The 17303-nt window shown below is 37.6% G+C and overlaps 1 protein-coding gene across 1 annotated transcript in view; it reads right to left on the reverse strand.

Moving 5' to 3' along the window:
- Positions 1 to 1389: 1389 nt before the first annotated feature.
- LOC127853504 (uncharacterized) overlaps positions 1390 to 17303 on the reverse strand; it is a 31209-nt gene continuing 15295 nt past the window's right edge. Inside the window, exons 3-7 of the mRNA XM_052388059.1 lie at positions 16358 to 16664; positions 13097 to 13237; positions 12552 to 12646; positions 4651 to 4767; positions 1390 to 4101 (exon numbers count right to left, since the gene is read on the reverse strand). Of these exons, the coding sequence (XP_052244019.1) occupies positions 3212 to 4101; positions 4651 to 4767; positions 12552 to 12646; positions 13097 to 13237; positions 16358 to 16664 (1550 nt within the window). The 3' untranslated portion in view covers positions 1390 to 3211. The remainder of the gene's footprint in view (positions 4102 to 4650; positions 4768 to 12551; positions 12647 to 13096; positions 13238 to 16357; positions 16665 to 17303) is intronic.

Here is a 17303-nt window from a genome sequence, read left to right on the forward strand (position 1 = left end):
TTCAAAGTTTTAAATTTATATTACTTTTAAGACTATTGTTATTGTCAAAGGGCAAGAGTTCTCAGAGTATGTGTAGTTTGCTTTTGTAAAAATAGTCTTTGCTTAATGAAACTAAACAAATTAAGTAATAGCTTTCTTCCACGCACAGAATGTTCTAAAAAAAGTCCCTTAACTCAACCTATGATAATGTTCTATTTAACAGCATGAATTGAACTTATGAAGATAGTTTTTAATCCAGTTTTAACAAATTCAGTTCTGTGCATTGTTGCTTGCAGCTTAAAAATAACTGCACAAAGTAAAGCTGAGTCAAAGAGCATGCTATGTTTGCAACATTATATCAACATTATATCAACAAGAAAAACAGAACATCAAAATGTTAATGAAATAACAAAAATACACAAAGTAAAAATATGAACAAAGCACAATGATAATATACATAATACTGTATATAACAATAATTTTTATTAACAAATTTTCTGTACAAAAATATGAAGCTAAAAATCTGAGACATGATGCAAAAATGTACACCTAGAAAAATGTCAGTTTCACCTTTACAAATGTTTTGTATCAATCACCAAAAACAACAAGTGTCCAACTTGTGAACAATCAAACAAATACAAATACTATTAGATAAAATTATTAGGATTGAAATGCAATTTGCATAGTGTAATCCTCATTGCAGAATACATTGTACCCATTTTCAATGGCCATTGAATTGTTTGTCAGTTGTTTTCAATACATGTGACAAGAACTGTAACTGTCATGCATGGAATATCCCCAGCAAACCACTTTGTCAGATGGCAACTGCAGCATAGCTTTAAGACCTGGCTTCCTAACAATCCAAGCTTCCTACCTATTTAGTCTCATCTTGATACAGTATATTTTAGTCATTATATACATGTACCCAGCATGAACATTCACATGGGAAATAACTGTGAAAGTATGAATGCAGGAGTTATTGTTCTTATGCACTGCACTTCCCCTTATTGAACAATTACCAATTATCAAAATTGAATTTGGTACCTATTATAATTTTCCATCAAAATTTAAATATAAAACTAATGAAGGGCAATTTCCATAAAAATATGAAAGCAACACTTATGGATCCTGTAAAATTAACAACCCATCAGTGAGATGAATATACTTATTATGTTTATAGTGGATACCTGTTTAAGTTTTCAAGATATGCCGCGGACAAAATTTAAGTACGAAAATAAACACAGGGCAACCACTCAGAGCTAGAGTAATGGTTCTTATGAAATGCACTTCCACAAAATGTAAACTACAAAAAAAAGAAATACAGCAGATTGACAGACGGACATCAATGGTGATTTCAATATACCCCCCCCCCCCCCCCTCCCCCTATTAACTTTGTATTATAATAATAAAACAGTAGACACAATGAACAAAAAAATATTATCCCACGCCACTAAAAATTTACAACGTAAGAAAATCTACAAATCCAATGGGTATAATGTCATTTTTGTTTTCTAGCCAATTAACCCTGCTTAAGCATTTACATGTACACTGATTTTGCAAATGATTTGTTCACTAAATGGCTATAAGAGATGTGTTCAAAATCAACATGATTTCAAGATTATCAACTATGATAAATATCCGTCATTTTAATACCCTTTTCCTTGTACAAAAAGTAGACATTTACCAAAAGTTGATCTGTTTTTTACCATTCAACATCGTTTATCTCAATTGATATTAAAAATGAAAAGCACATTTAATGTAACTTAAGATTTGGCCATTTAAAATAGAATTATTCGCCAGAAAATGTTCAAAGGTGCATAATTGTCAATATTGTTTTTTAATTTCATTTTTTACTTGAAGCTATTTTGGACTCAAAATTAGCTTTTGAAGGCAAAAATTACATGACAAGGACATATAGGTTATAGTTCCATGTATAGAAAATTAGCACATAGTTCCCTTTTGTAAATATAAGATTTATGCGCAAGTAAAACAACAACAAATTGTTATAAGTATCAAAACAAAACAAAACCAAGCTAACAATTGCAATGTATACGCAATAATACATAATATAACATACCTAACAACTGTGAATTAACAACATGAGAAAAGATGACAATGGCGAGATAGGATATGTAAAATGAAAACAATGAAATAATGACAATTAAAAATAATCTCCATGATTTTGACAAAACCAACCATTTTCGATCAACAAATTTCACAGGAACGGATTTCAAACAAAGAATAAAACAAAAAACAACATGTCAAGTTCTACTATATCTACTTCCAAGTGAGCAATATAAAGAGAACAAGTACATTAGAAATCACCGTAGACATTCGTTTGGAACCTTGTATAGAAATATTGGAATTTCGAGATCAATAAAAACAATCATGTACAAATTATCTTTGGCCCAAAAAACATAAAATATTTTACAACAAGACCTGTAATTGTGAAAAAATGATGCCCCCTTCTGCGCTTTGAAGCCACATTTTAATAAAATTGATTAAGTATAAGGCCCTTAACTTTGCCAAAAATCAATATACCGGATAGAAACTCACACTTCATCTGTAAGTCATGCAGAAAGACTCCTGTAAAAAAAACAACAGCTTAATAGCTTAAAGCCTTCGTAAAAAAAACTCCGAAAAATGGTTATTATTTAAAAATTAAAAATTGAGTCCAAGGCCCATACCTTTACCAAAGATCAGTGGACCGGAACGAAATTCACACTTTATCTGTATGTCATGTAGGTAGACTTACATTCCAAAAAATCAGCTCAATATCTGAAAGCGTTGCATAAAAAACCCTCCAGAAAATGGTTATTTTAGAAAAAAATTCGAAGTCCAAGGTCCATAACTTTGCCAAAAATCAATGAACTGGAACGAAACTCACACTTCATCTGAAGGTCATGTAGATAGACTCATATACCAAATATAACCAGAAAACTGAATGCCAGACAGAAAGACAGACAGATGGACAGACTTCTATATGCCACACTACCAGGGGCACATAAAAACAACAAAGGTAGGGTAATATCATACATAAAAGAGAATCTTCTTTTAACCAAACTATCTGTTATTGCTTTCAAAGAAGCATATATTTTATGTAAATGCCAAAAAATTTAAATCATTCCAAACCAAAATGTGCAAGTATGACTGTGCCGAAAGAAAATATTTAACAACTACACTTAAAATTTACATACTAAACACAGTGATATGCAGTTTAAAAACCAAGATCTTATGAAGGCTTGATCAAATCGAGAGGGCCATCTTTGCCATTACCATTATGTTGCATGCCAAACTTTTGGCGTTTCTGTAAAGGTGTATACCCCCATCCATCAGGGAATCTCTCTCGGTACTTCGGGATGGCGGGAATTCCCTGTGTTAAGGATCCCAGCATCTGGGGTGGACCAGGGGCCATGTGATAATTAAGGGCAGCGGTGTTTGCAATACTTGCCTGGGGGTGGCCGGTGGTGGGGGGATAACCGGCATGGGCCATGTAGGGGGAGGTGTGATGGGGGAAACTGTGAGAGGGAGGGGAGTGAGACTGGCAGAAAGATTGCTGGGGGGAACCATTACATTGACTTGACAGATTCTGGGATTCTTGGTCCAAGACGATACGCTTTTTCATTGGAATAGACTTGTCTTCCTTAAAGCAATTTGACCTGGTCATTTCCGGTGCAAACTGTGGCCCATCCTTTTGCTTTTTCAGTACGACTGTCTCGACATCTTGAAGATTGTAGTTCTCCGATGACATAAGAACCCTCATGTGCAAGGGCATGTACTTGTTATCTATTGAAGACTGTTTCTCGTCGTTCTTCCTATGGATGAGGACCTGCGTATTCTGTTGCAAACCAGTCAAGAGAACCGTATCCTGAGCAGGAATGGTTATCTTGACCGGTGAGACATCAGATGTACAACAGAAAGTATCACCAATACAGTCAAACTCCAGATCTTTGGCCTCAAAATCCGTATAGACCTGCATCTTTTGCTGGCTGTCAGTGCGCTGGGCCGGTTTCCGAGTGGGGTCTGTGTAACCGTTAGCAACAGAACTGTCCAATGTACGGGCGTAGTCTGGGGTCATCTGGGCCTCTCCAGCATTGACTGGCTGACAGGTTACCATCAGGCCTAAAATAGAATGGAAATGTTAACTTGGACCATTCACTATTTAGCTCCAATGCATCAAAAGCCTTAGAGTTTCCTGAGTAAAATCCCCATGTTTGTGTCTTTGAGGAAGATTTTAAAAATGCTCCCTTAGTGCTGGTCAGAAAAAATACCTCAACGTCATTAGAAAGACACCTTCACCAGAAAAAAAAAACAAGTCAAGTTCTACTATTTCTTCTTCTAAGTGAGCAATAGAAAGAGAACAAGTACATTAGAAATCACCGTAGACGTTCGTTTGGAACCTTGTATAGAAATACTGGATTTTCAAGATCAGTAAATACAATCATGTACAAATTATCTTTGGCCCAATAAACATAAAATGTTTTACAACAAGACCTGTAATTGTGAAAAACGATGCCCCCTACTGCGCTTTAAAGCCACACACATTTTAATAAAATTTATTAAGTCCAAGGCCCTTAACTGTTGAAATTTCCATAGGTACTTTTTCTCAATGTAGGCCGAGTTCATTCATAACATTGATACAATTAACATAGGTAGAGACCATCTTGTTACCTGAGGGCCCATGCTTGGCTTCGAATGTCTTCATCCAGTTTATAAAGGACTTGATGTCTCGTACCTCGAGGCTGTGAACTATCTCCAGACATTTCTGCTTGGCTTGCTGGATTGTGCCTGCAACAAAAGAACAGATTTTCAAAACGTTTGACCAATTTCCTGGACTGTGGGATGGAAGTCATGGATGCTCTCAAACAAATGGCATGTATGGTATGCCACTATTGAACTGTTCCTCCTATTATTTTGTACCTAACATTCTTCTCTCAAAAGTTGTGTTGGTTGACAATGAAGTAAACCCCAATATTTCATGATGTAGGGAAATTCTTTATTAGCAATTTTTATATAACCCCTTCTGCCCCTATAGGTTGGTCCCGAAACTAATACAAAATATGTTGAAATTTACAATATGTTTGCAAAATTCAATGGGAAATGTATAGATACATTTTAAAAACATTTTTTATAATAGTTAGAAGATTTAAGTCCCTAGATTTTTTACATTATTAGAACAAGATATGTGTTTAACAGAAACACTATGTCCCCTACTGCGCCGCTTTGATTTATTAAAAAAAAATCTTTTGGCACTTACAGATAATTACCTCCCTTTAAAGCTTATTACTTCCCTTGGATTTGTTTTTTTTACCTTTGACCTTGAAGGATGACCTTGACCTTTAACCACTCAAAATGTGCAGCTCCATTAGATACACGTGCATGCCAAATATGAAGTTGCTATCTTCAATATTGCAAAAGTTATGGCAAAATGTTAAAGTTGGAGCAAACAAACCAACCAACAGACAGGGCAAAAACAATATGTCCCCCACTATAGTGGTGGGGGACATAATAAAAATGTTGCTAGACTGGTTTGGAATTGTGTTGTGCCCTTTTTTAACAGCGACCTGGTCCTTTTTTAAAGCAGAATTCTGCCTTTTTAATAGCATTCTGCCCCTTTTTTAGCAGCACTCTGCACCTTTTTTGCAGCATCTTGTCCTTTTTTAGCAGCTGTCTGCCCTTTTAAGAAGCATCCTGACTATTTTTAAACAGCATTCTGCCCTTTTTAGCAGCATTCTGCCCTTTTTAGCAACACCCTGACCCTTTTTAGCAACACCTTGACCCTTTTAAGCAATGACCTGGCCTTTTTTAGCAGCACCCTGTCCCATTTTAGAAGAACTGCAACTCTTTTTAACAGCACCCTTCCCCTTTTTAGAAACACCCTGTGGCTTTTCCACAGCACCACGACCCTTTAAGCATCATCCTGACCCTTTTAAGCATCACCCTTCCCTTTTTAAGCAGCTACATGCCAATTTTAAGCAGGACAGCCCCTGAACCTTTTAAGTAGCAACCTGCCCTCTTTAGCAGCATTCTGCCCCTTTTATGCAGCACCCTGTCCCTTTTTAGCAGCATTCTGTCCCTTTTTTAGCAGCACCCTGTCCCTTTTAAGCAGCATTCTGCCCCTTTTTAGCAGCACCCTGTTCCTTTTTAGCAGCATTCTGCCCCTTTTTAGCAGCACCCTGCCCCTTTTTAGCAGCATTCTGCCCCTTTTTAGCATCAGCCTGTCCTTTTTTACCAGCATTCTGCCCCTTTTTAGCATCAGCCTGTCCCTTTTTAGCAGTACCCTGTCCCTTTTAAGCAGCATTCTGTCCCTTTTTAGCAGCACCCTGTCCCTTTTTAGCATCAGCTTGTCCATTTTTAGCATCAGCCTGTCCCATTTTAGCAGCACCCTGTCCCTTTTTAGCATCAGACTGTCCATTTAAAGCAGCATTCTGTCCCTTTTTAGCATCATCATCCCTTTTTAGCATTCGCCTGTTCCAATTAAGCAGCATTCTGCCCCTTTTTAGCATCAGTCAGTTCTTTTTAAGCAGCATTCTGCCACTTTTTAGCATCAGCCTGCCCCATTTTAGCAGCACCCTGTCCCTTTTTAGCAGCACCCTGTCCATTTTAAGCAGCATTCTGCCCCTTTGAGCATCATTCTGTCCCTTTTAAGCAGCACCCTGTCCCTTTTTAGCAGCACCCTGACTCTTTTTAGCAGCACTCTGTCCCTTTTTAGCAGCATTCTGCCCCTTTTTAGCATCACCCTGTCCCTTTTTTGCAGCATTCTGCCCCTTTTTAGCAGCACCATGTCCCTTTATCAGCACCCTGTCCCTTTTAAGCAGCATTCTGCCCCTTTTGAGCAGCATTCTGTCCCTTTTTAGCAGCACCCTGTCCCTTTCTTGCAGCACCCTGTCCCTTTTTGCAGCATTCTGCCCCTTTTAAGAAGCTACTTGACCCTTTTAGCAGCACATTGTCCCTTTTAAGCAGCACCCTGTCCCTTTTTAGCAGCATTCTGCCCCTTTTTAGCAGCACCCTGTCCCTTTTTTGCAGCATTCTGTCCCTTTTAAGCAGCACTCTGTCCCTTTTTAGCAGCACCCAGTCCCTTTTTAGCAGCATTCTATCCCTTTTTAGCAGCACCCTGTCCCTTTTTTTGCAGCATTCTGCCCCTTGTTAGCAGCATTCTGTCCCTTTTCAGAAGCACCCTGTCACTTTTATGCAGCATTCTGTCCCTTTTTAGCAGCACCCTGTCCCTTTCTAGCAGCACCCTGTCTCTTTTTAGCAGTACCCTGTCCCTTTTTAGCAGCATTCTGCCCCTTCTTAGCAGCACCCTGTCCCTTTTTTGCAGCATTCAGCCCCTTTTTAGCAGCACCCTGTCACTTTTTAGCAGCACCCTGTCCCTTTTTAGCAGGACCCTGTCCCTTTTTAGCAGCATTCTGCCCCTTTTAAGCAGCACCCTGTCCCCTTTTTTGCAGCAGTCTGTCTCTTTTTAGCAGCACCCTGCCCCTTTTTAGCAGCACCCTGTCCCTTTTTAGCAGCATGCTGCCCCTTTTTAGCAGCACCCTGTCCCTTTTTAGCAGCACCCATCCCTTTTTTGCAGCATTCTACCCCCTTTTAGCAGCACCCTGTCCCTTTCAAGCAGCATTCTGCCCCTTTTAAGCAGCACCCTGTCCCTTTTTAGCAGCACCCTGTCCCTTTTTAGCAGCACCCTGCCCCTTTTTAGCAGCATCCTGTCCCTTTATAGCATCACCCTGTCCCTTTATAGCATCACCCTGTCCCTTTATAGCAGCACCATGTCCCTTTATAGCAGCACCCTGTCCCTTTTCAGCAGCATTCAGCCCCTTTTCAGCAGCACCCTGTCCCTTTATAGCATCACCCTGTCCCTTTATAGCAGCACCCTGTCCCTTTATAGCAGCACCCTGTCCCTTTTTAGCAGCACCCTGTCTCTTTATAGCATCACCCTGTCCCTTTTTAGCATCATTCTGCCCCTTTTTAGCAGCACCCTGTCTCTTTTTAGCAGCATTCTGCCCCATTTTAGCAGCACCCTGCCCCTTTTTAGCAGCATTCTGCCCCTTTTTAGCATCAGCCTGTCCCATTTTAGCAGCCGCCTGCCCCTTTTTAGCAGCATTCTGCCCCTTTTTAGCAGCATTCTGCTCCTTTTTAGCAGCATTCTGCTCCTTTTTAGCAGCACACTGTCCCTTTTTAGCAGCATTCTGTCCCTTTTTAGCAGCCCCTGTCCCTTTTTAGCAGCATTCTGCCCCTTTTTAGCAGCACCCTGTCCCTTTTCAGCAGCATTCTGCCCCATTTTAGCATCAGCCTGTCCCATTTTAGCAGCTGCCTGCCCCTTTTTACAGCAACCTGAACCTTTTATGATCAAAGATGTTTCCCTATATTTATCAAACTCCAAGTGAATATTTCTGACAACTATGCAAATACCATGCAATGGCTAATTTTATCACAACAAAGTAAATGATCATCAATGTTTGTAAAGAGAGCTGTATGACAGTAAGTCTACTCCAGAAGTCGCAGCAATCAATTAACGGTTTCTAAATAAAGAATTACAACCACGCTCTTCCTGATTAGTAAATTAAATTTGTCCCTCCATAGAAAAGGTCAGATTAATGAGTAACATATCTTCCTTGTTTTTCAGATTATTTTGGTCTGATTTATTGACAAAGGGAACAAATAAAAATCTAGAAATGAGGATCAATCATTATTTATGCACTTGAGAATTAAAAAAAAAAATTGTGTACAGAAAAATTGAGTATGTTCACTTGAATCAATTTTTAATCTACTTATCTACATATAATGATCAAAACATTTCTGGGATTTTAAATTTAAGTTTGGTAACAGAATTGTTTCAAATATGGATTTACAAATTATGTTTGAAAAACTCTAAGAAAACCAGCATTGTATGCCATTACCAAAACATAAAGCCTGTAAAAGGTTTCAAGAAATGAGCCTCAATCTGGAAAAACAGTGCTTTCAGCTTAACTGGATTCTTGCTGATGGTAAACAGGGCTTTCAGCTTAACTGGATTCTTGCTGATGGTAAACAGGGCTTTCATCTTAACTGGATTCTTGCTGAGGGAAAACAGTGCTTTCAGCTTAACTGGATTCTTGCTGGGGGGAAACAGGGCAGTCAGCTTAACTGGATTCTTGCTGAGGGAAAACAAGGCTTTCAGCTTAACTGGATTCTTGCTGAGGGAAAACAGCGCTTTCAGATTAACTTGATTATTGCTGATGGTCAACAGGGCATTCAGCTTAACTGGATTATTGCTGAGAAGAGCCTTCTTTTTAAGCCCAACACAGAAAACAAAGATAAGAGTTGCCCCTGATAAGCCCTGCAGACTCCACAGGCTTAACTGGGAAACAATTTAAGCACATACAATAAGACTGTTTTTTCATAGTTAGGCTAAAATTATGAATAATAGACATCTCAGTTGCGAATCAATAGCAATTTTTTAAATTCCTAATACCTTTTTAAAGATTTGTATGTCCCCCACCACTATAGTAGGGGACATATTGTTTTGCCCTGTCTGTTGATTTGTTTGTTTGTTTGTGTGTTTGTGTCAAACTTTAACTTTTGCCATAACTTTTGCAATATTGAAGATAGCAACTTGATATTTGGCATGCATGTGTATCTCATGGAGCTGCACATTTTGAGTGGTGAAAAGTCAAGGTCATCCTTAAAGGTCAAAGGTGATATATATAGCTTCAAAGCGGCACAGTTGGGGACATAGTGTTTCTGACAAACACATTTCTTGTTTTATTTCATAGTGCTAACAATTTGGAAGCTAGCATTTTCTGACATTTTCACAGCCAAAATCAGTGAACATTTGCACTCAAGCAATGACCACGAACTGAAGTTATGTAATGACACTAATATATTTAGGTATTGCAATATTCCAAGAAGTTGCATGCATTTGCTTAAGTCATGCACTAAACCTGCTGTAATGAGACCATGCAATCAGAGAACTCCTGCATTCTAGACTAATGATACTATTCTAATAGTGTACATTCATTTGTATTTGTAGGCATGTTATTTGGTGGATTTTAAAATAAAATTACTTTTTTGTGGAGGTGTAGTTTTGAGGATTTCCGATTTTGGAAAAAAACCGCAATTTGTGTTACACATTTTTAATGTGTTCTTTTGTTAATTTGTTGATCAGTCAACCCACATATTAACGAAAATGCATGTCACAGGAATAATAATTATTTTACAGTAATAAGTTTGGCGTTACCAATGACCATTAATGCAACTCCTTGCTAATATCATGTGCCAATATATTTTCATAATTCGCCTTCAATCTTACATTGCATTTATTCAGAAAAATGTCACACTTTTGTAATTATACTTGATACACACACACTTTGAAAGATTTGGTACATTTGTTTGCAAGGGAACAAGAAAAAAATGAAATATAAACAAACTTGTTTATCAATAAGGCTTAATCTACAAATACAATTTACTTACTTCTAACTTTCAAGTAAGTAAAAACAGCAAGGTCACACTAAGTAGGGCTTCATGATCCTCACTTTGTAGCATAATACAATAAAACAACTGACAAATCAAGAAAAGTCCATTCTTGTCTTAGTTTTATTCAATGTGTATAATTATTTCCCTAATTATTTCATTTGCAACACAACCTGAACCCCATGTAAATTACAAAACAGAAATTTCTACACAATTCAATTACATTTCTTATTCTACCTCACTTTTGCTGACAATACAAATTATGTCTAACAAGAGAGACATGATGTTCATTATGTTACACATATGTTTGTAATAATGTATGCAATATTAAAAGTAAAAATTCCAGGCATTTCTCTTTGGATTTTTTGCTTTTTTCAACAGTATTCAATGCAAATCCTTGGCAGTCAATAAACTTACAATATACCTGGTAATAAACCAGAACTAAACACACATACTGACAATGGCCCTAGTACAATCAAAGGTGGGCTGGGAATCAAACAGGCAATCCTCAGATTTGTGGTCCAGCATTCTATCAATTGAGCTAGCTAGCCAGATTACTAAGGATAATGTTATGCAATGTAATTAAACTGTAATGATCATAAAAAGCAGCTTCAGTTTTATCAACTAATCGCAGCGACCCTTATTGTTGTGCCAACTTTTCTCAACTATTTTTAGTATCATCTGCACAAGTATGTTCATGTATACACTCTATTAAATTTTGCACTTAAAAAACTAGAATTGAGCTTTAGAAGAAAAATGTCATTGAACTTTCTTTTTGGAATTGGTAATAACTAATGTACGGGGTATTTGTAACTGAGCTGTCAGAGAACAGCGCACTGCAATTTTCCTGTTCTTGTCAAGAATTTTATGGTGCTGATTTTTCTAAACCAAACTGTTTGTTAACCCTTTGCATGCTGGGAAATTTGTCGTCTGCAAAAATGTCGTCTGCTGAATTTCTAAAATTAGCATTTTCTTCGATTTTTTTTCAAAGAATACTATCAGAATAGCAAACAGTTTGGATCCAGATGAGACGCCACGTTCTGTGGCGTCTCATCTGGATCCAAACTGTTTGCAAAGGCCTTCACAACTCGGTTCCCGCACTGTAAGGGTTAAGGAGATAATTTATTTTTAGCAATCAAGTTTTTCAGTTTTTTTACAATTTGCAAATATGAGAAATTTAGTGGAATCCCTATTTGCTATTTTAAGTAGCAGTGACCTTGACCCCACCAATCCAAAGTGTGTGTGTGGATGGGGGAGAGATGGAAGGTATAGCTAGGTCAAATGTATCTATGTATATGAAGTTTGATTAAAAAATATCTGAGTTGGATTATCTATACGCTGTCTTTTTATATTATATGTAAACATGTGTTAAAGGCCTTTAATTAACTTACCCAAATACTTTAACTTGCATATTTTAAATATATGTTTATTTCAAATTCTAACAAGAGCTGTGTTTGTGAAACACATTGCCCCCTACTGAGCTTTGAAGCCATATATTTGACCTTTGACCTTGAAGGATGACCTTGACCTTTCACCACTCAAAACGAGATACAAAACGTGCCAAATATCAAATTGCTATCTTCAATTGTGCAAAAGTTATGACCATAGTTAAGTTTTTGGACAGAATGACAGGCCAAAAACTATATACCCCGATCATTCCATTTGGGGGCATAAAAAGGCCCTTATATTTCACAAATTTCTAACAACAGTTACCAAACTTGACGTACGATGTCATTTCAATAGGGTAAATAAATGTTTGAAGTTTGACTGACATCCATCAAATCCTGAGGAATTAGCTAACCGAAACTTGAACCTTTCTATATAGTGTGTATGAACCTGTTTCTGGAAAAACGGGGTTTAATGCACATGCTTAAAGTGTCATCCCAGATTAGCTGGTGCAGTCTGCACAGGTTAATCAGGGACAACACTTTCTGCCAAGACTGGATTTATATTGAGAAGATTTCTTTAAACAAAAAATTCCATTAAAGCCGAATGTGTTGTTCATGATAAGCCTGTGAGGACTGCACAGGCTAATCTGGGATGAAACTTTATGCACATGCATTTAGCCAAGTTTTTCCAGAGCAAGGCTCAAATACAAATGTCTAAGTTTTAAATCGTCTTACCAGTTTCCATGGTTTTCCGTTCCTCCTCGTGATACTGAGGCCCCGAGGATATGGAACTGGTAGAGAGGTCTTGAGCCCCATTGGGACTCGAGTCCCTAAATAACACACACAACATTGAAACTTGTCAGATAGTGGCCCAGCTAATAAACAATGCAAAAACACAAACAAATTAACCATGTCAAATCGGTTCAGGTAAGGTACTATACATTTGATTCAATGTGTTTTAAATTAAGTCTGACAAAACTAAAACAATTTGAGAGAAAACATAAAAACAGTGTAACCTTTGACCTTTACATTGACTCACCTTGAGCCAGCATGAGTGAATTATGCTTTCTTAGTGGCCTACACATTTTGCGGCTTCATGAGCGAAGATTAAAGAGTAATTGAGTAGACATAAAAAAGTTACAGACAAACTGATGAACTAACAGACAAACAAAGGGCATTCCATTAATCCCCCTGTTTCACACCTTGCCCCCCCCCCCCCCCCCCCCATGGATTGATAACCACTCATTGAGCTTGTCATGTACAACGGCATTTAGCTCTACCTGTAGCTAGACTGGTATCCAGCAGACGGTAGGTCTGGTTCACAATTCCTGTATGGCTGGTACCCTGTTTCTGGGGTGTCTTTCCTCTCCGGAGTCATGTGTGGCATCATGTGGGGGGAACCAGAATCCCAACTTCCTGCCCTAAACAATAAACAACAGACCAAAACATTTTTTGATTTTCAGAGCTATAAGAGTGTTGACAATTATGGACTATTAAAACAAGCAAATTTGTGAATTGATATCCTCCGCCAAAAATAAATTGTGTTTATGGATGTGATTGTATAATCCAATTAAATCAAGGGGGCTGGAAAGGCTCGAAGTCGCTCACCTGATATATAAAGGAACTGACCTGTTTTGTGCAGCCCAAGATATTATTAGAACAAATGTTCTAAGTTTCATGAAGAGTGAACTATAAATGTAACTTTCAGAGTGCTAACAAGGTTTTACAATAGATATATAAGGATAAATTCTCCACCATCAGCGACCATTTTTTTCAACAGACGGGAACCATTTTAGAACATCCACGATATCATTAAAACAAATGATTTGAACAAGTTTCATGAAGATCAGACAATAAATGTGCCCTCTAGAGTGTTAACAAGGTTTTACTGTAGCCATGTAAGGAAAAATCCCCCCCCCCCCCACTGGCTGCCATGTTTGTCAACAATCCTAAATCTTCTGACCAAGTTGCATGAAGATTGGACAATAAATGTGGCTTCTAGAGTGTTAACAAGGTTTTACTATAGCCATATAAGGAAAAATACCCCACCCCTTGGCTGCCATGTTTTTCAAGCAACAGGAACCAATTTCAAAATCATCCAAGATATCATTGGGGAAAAAACTTCTGACTCAAGTTTCATGATGATCGGACAATAAATGTGGCCTCTAGAGTGTTAAAATGGTTTTACTACATCCATATTAGAAAAAATGCCCCTTGGCAGCCATGTTTTTCAAGCAACCGGAACCATTTTCGAACTCATCCAAGAAATCAGATGTCACGAATATTCTGACCAAATTTCATGAAGATTGGACAATACATTTGGTCTCACAAATGTTGACACCGCACGACGCTCAATTCATGACGGAACAAGGGCGATCACAAAAGCTCACCATGAGCACATTTTGCTCAGCTAGGTGAGTTAAAAATTAAGTGTAGTGTAATTGTTTTATGCATTGTTGTTCTCCTCATTGAAACCTATACACCCATGAAGTTTCATGTTGAAGTCTTGAAGTGTACGGTAAGGGTTCATAGGCGTGGCATTTCTCCACATTCATGTGTATACACCCATGTAGTTACATCTTTATATCTTATTAAGTTTCTGAGATATAGCCCTGAAAACATTTTTGACAGACAATGGACAATGCCAATACTATATCCCTCCGCCTTTGGCGGGGGATAATATAATGCTTCTCTAAAACAGCTTTATATGTCATTATAAAAATACAGACTGGCTGTTTTTTAACAAGTAAACAGATTTGAATATAACAAGCTTATTCATTGAATTGATATCAACCACCAAATAAATTATATTTATTGATGGGTGCAGATAGATTAACAGAGCAACATCTGTAAAATAACAAAGTATAGGGTTATCGGCTTCATGCATTTCAATTCAGTGCTCACGCTGCTGCCAGACATTATCGCCAATGGCGATTATTTTATCCAACTGGCTATTATTTCTTAAAATTGTCTAGAAAAAATGGCGATTATTTTATCCGCCTACATAAAAAAACAAATTGCCACTAAATGTTGTCCGGCGATTGCGAAACGCCTGCAAATCGGGCCATCAAGCAGGAAAAATCGATAACGAGATTACCTGTGTACACACTCGACCCTGTGTATTGTCATACACGCGTCAATAACTTCTGCGACATTGTGGCCTTGAGCATTTTTCTCAATCAGTGTCCGACAGCAGTGATATATTTCGGAAAAAACGTCTTTAATCTCCCTGTGCTTTACCAATTATCGGTAACTGTTAGATCTTTGTTAATTTTTCGCCAATTATTATTTAATCGTCATTATTGAAAATCGCCGCTAATATTGTTGGCTGGTTTTGTTTTGCACGCCGTTTTTTCTGCAATTAGATTACTTTGAACATTGCTTGATGAAATAATTATTTAATCGCCATCAACTAATTATCCCCGTAATTACCGCTGTTTGTCGTCTGCTTTAACATAATGATTCCAATTTTTAACCAGGTAACCTGGTTTTCCCAATTCAAAGGGACCCGGCATATGCCATGGTCAGCTAATTTTAACGAAACACGTGTTTGGAATTACACTAAGGTGGTGTATTTTAACTCACGCGCTGTGACGTTAATTGATGTAAACATGATCGGCATTGCGAAAGTGTTATTTTTGGAATAAATCATTTACAATTGATATTGGCCTCTGCCTACAATATTGCGGCCGATGGCAAACGCCGTATTAAGAGATAAAGTAGTCGAACGATATGCACATTTTAGATTATGCATATTAATATTTTATATTATGCATATTTCATGTGCAAAACGCGTACAATTTTTCGGATTACCGTTTTCGGATACTGTATTTTTTTCGTCCATTATGATTTATTTTCGAAGTTCATAACAGCAAAAATAGAATGACGAATACACATGCGGTGATACGGAAGGTGTGGTTTATAATATTTCGAGTATTCACCAAAAATTGCAATTGGAAAAACTATAAAAAATAGTATAATTAGTGCTCTGGGTGGGTTGGGGCCTCTGCCCTTAATTCTTATGTGTATGTAACTGTAGCTGAGATCTGGTTTGTTAAGTCACACCCACAACATTAATTGTATTCTTTATTGTAAAGCCATGATAATATTTTATAAGAAAATGACACACTGATATTATGCTTGTTTTTGAGTATATATATATATTATAACTTAAATCAATAGATATACATTTAATAAAACATAGATAAAATGAGATTCATGGTTTTTTCTTTCTTTTTGCCTTCAGTACCGTTTTGCGGAAAAGTCCGCATATGTTTTGGCTATTATTTTTTTAAGGAAAAAAAATAAGGCCAGAGTGAGCACTGCAATTCCACTTAATTCAAATCTATAAATCCATGAAGTGTCATGTTAAAATCTTGTATAGTATCTAAGATATAGCACTGAAAAGTTACATCCTACAAAAACAACATAGGGCAATAACTCTTACTAAAGAAAGAGTAGGGTTATGGCTCTTGCGCATGGCACATCTCCCCACTCAAAATTAAGCATCATGAATGCTCTTAAAATGAGACGGTTCAAACCTGGGTACAGGACTGGTAGAGCTGCTACGGGTCAACTCCGTTTCCGTGCTGAGAGGCCGATACAGGGGCAGTAAGGGCTCCGAGTTGCGAGGGCGGAAAATTGGGCTCTCTCGCAGAACACTTGCGATAGATAGGGAGCCCTCAGAGTGCCGCTTCCTCACGTGGTAGTGCATATCATGATTGGATTGCTTTATCTGGAGTATTCGGCGGAACTGCTGACTTCCGAAGAGGGCCGACCGACAGATGGACTCGATGACCGGTATGTAGGATGACTTTATTGCGTTGATGGCGTAACTGTCCGGTAAACCTGGGTTTGATATAAAAGAATATTCACAAACACTGCAAAAACATTATTATTAGAGGGACATTAATTAATGTAGACTGAGCACATTGACCAATCCACAAATTCAAAACAAACATATTCGAAAACTTGGAAAACGACTGTCATAATTTCCTCATTTTGTTCTAAATCAGACATCAACATTTTAAAAGGAATTGAAAAATCCATTTAAAAAAACAAGAGCAGTCAGAAGACAGTGCGCTCAACTTTTTGAGTGCTTGACAGTATAACATAAGCCATCATGGTTCATATTCAAAAAGGTCAAGGTAATTTAGCCATATTCCAAATGGAAGAAAACCATAATTGAAACATATTGATCGCTTATGTTTTAAAGAAGTGGTACATTATAGACGATTCTGAGTTCAGGTATATTTTCCAAAATCTATTGAACATTTGTAAACACATAAAACAAACTAATAAGATTATATTTCAAGTTTGATAGCAATTGCTTGGGTGGAATGGTTGGACGGTCTTTCAAAAATAAAATAATACAAATAAATATTTGCATTTTTTTTTACCATGTTTCAAAAAAAAATCTTTGTGTGTTGGGGGGTGGGGGGGGGGGGGTGGAGAGAGGGAATAATAAATTTTTTTTGGGGGGGGGTC

The sequence above is a fragment of the Dreissena polymorpha genome, chromosome 12 (assembly GCF_020536995.1).
Source record: "Dreissena polymorpha isolate Duluth1 chromosome 12, UMN_Dpol_1.0, whole genome shotgun sequence".
Lineage (NCBI taxonomy): Eukaryota > Metazoa > Mollusca > Bivalvia > Myida > Dreissenidae > Dreissena > Dreissena polymorpha.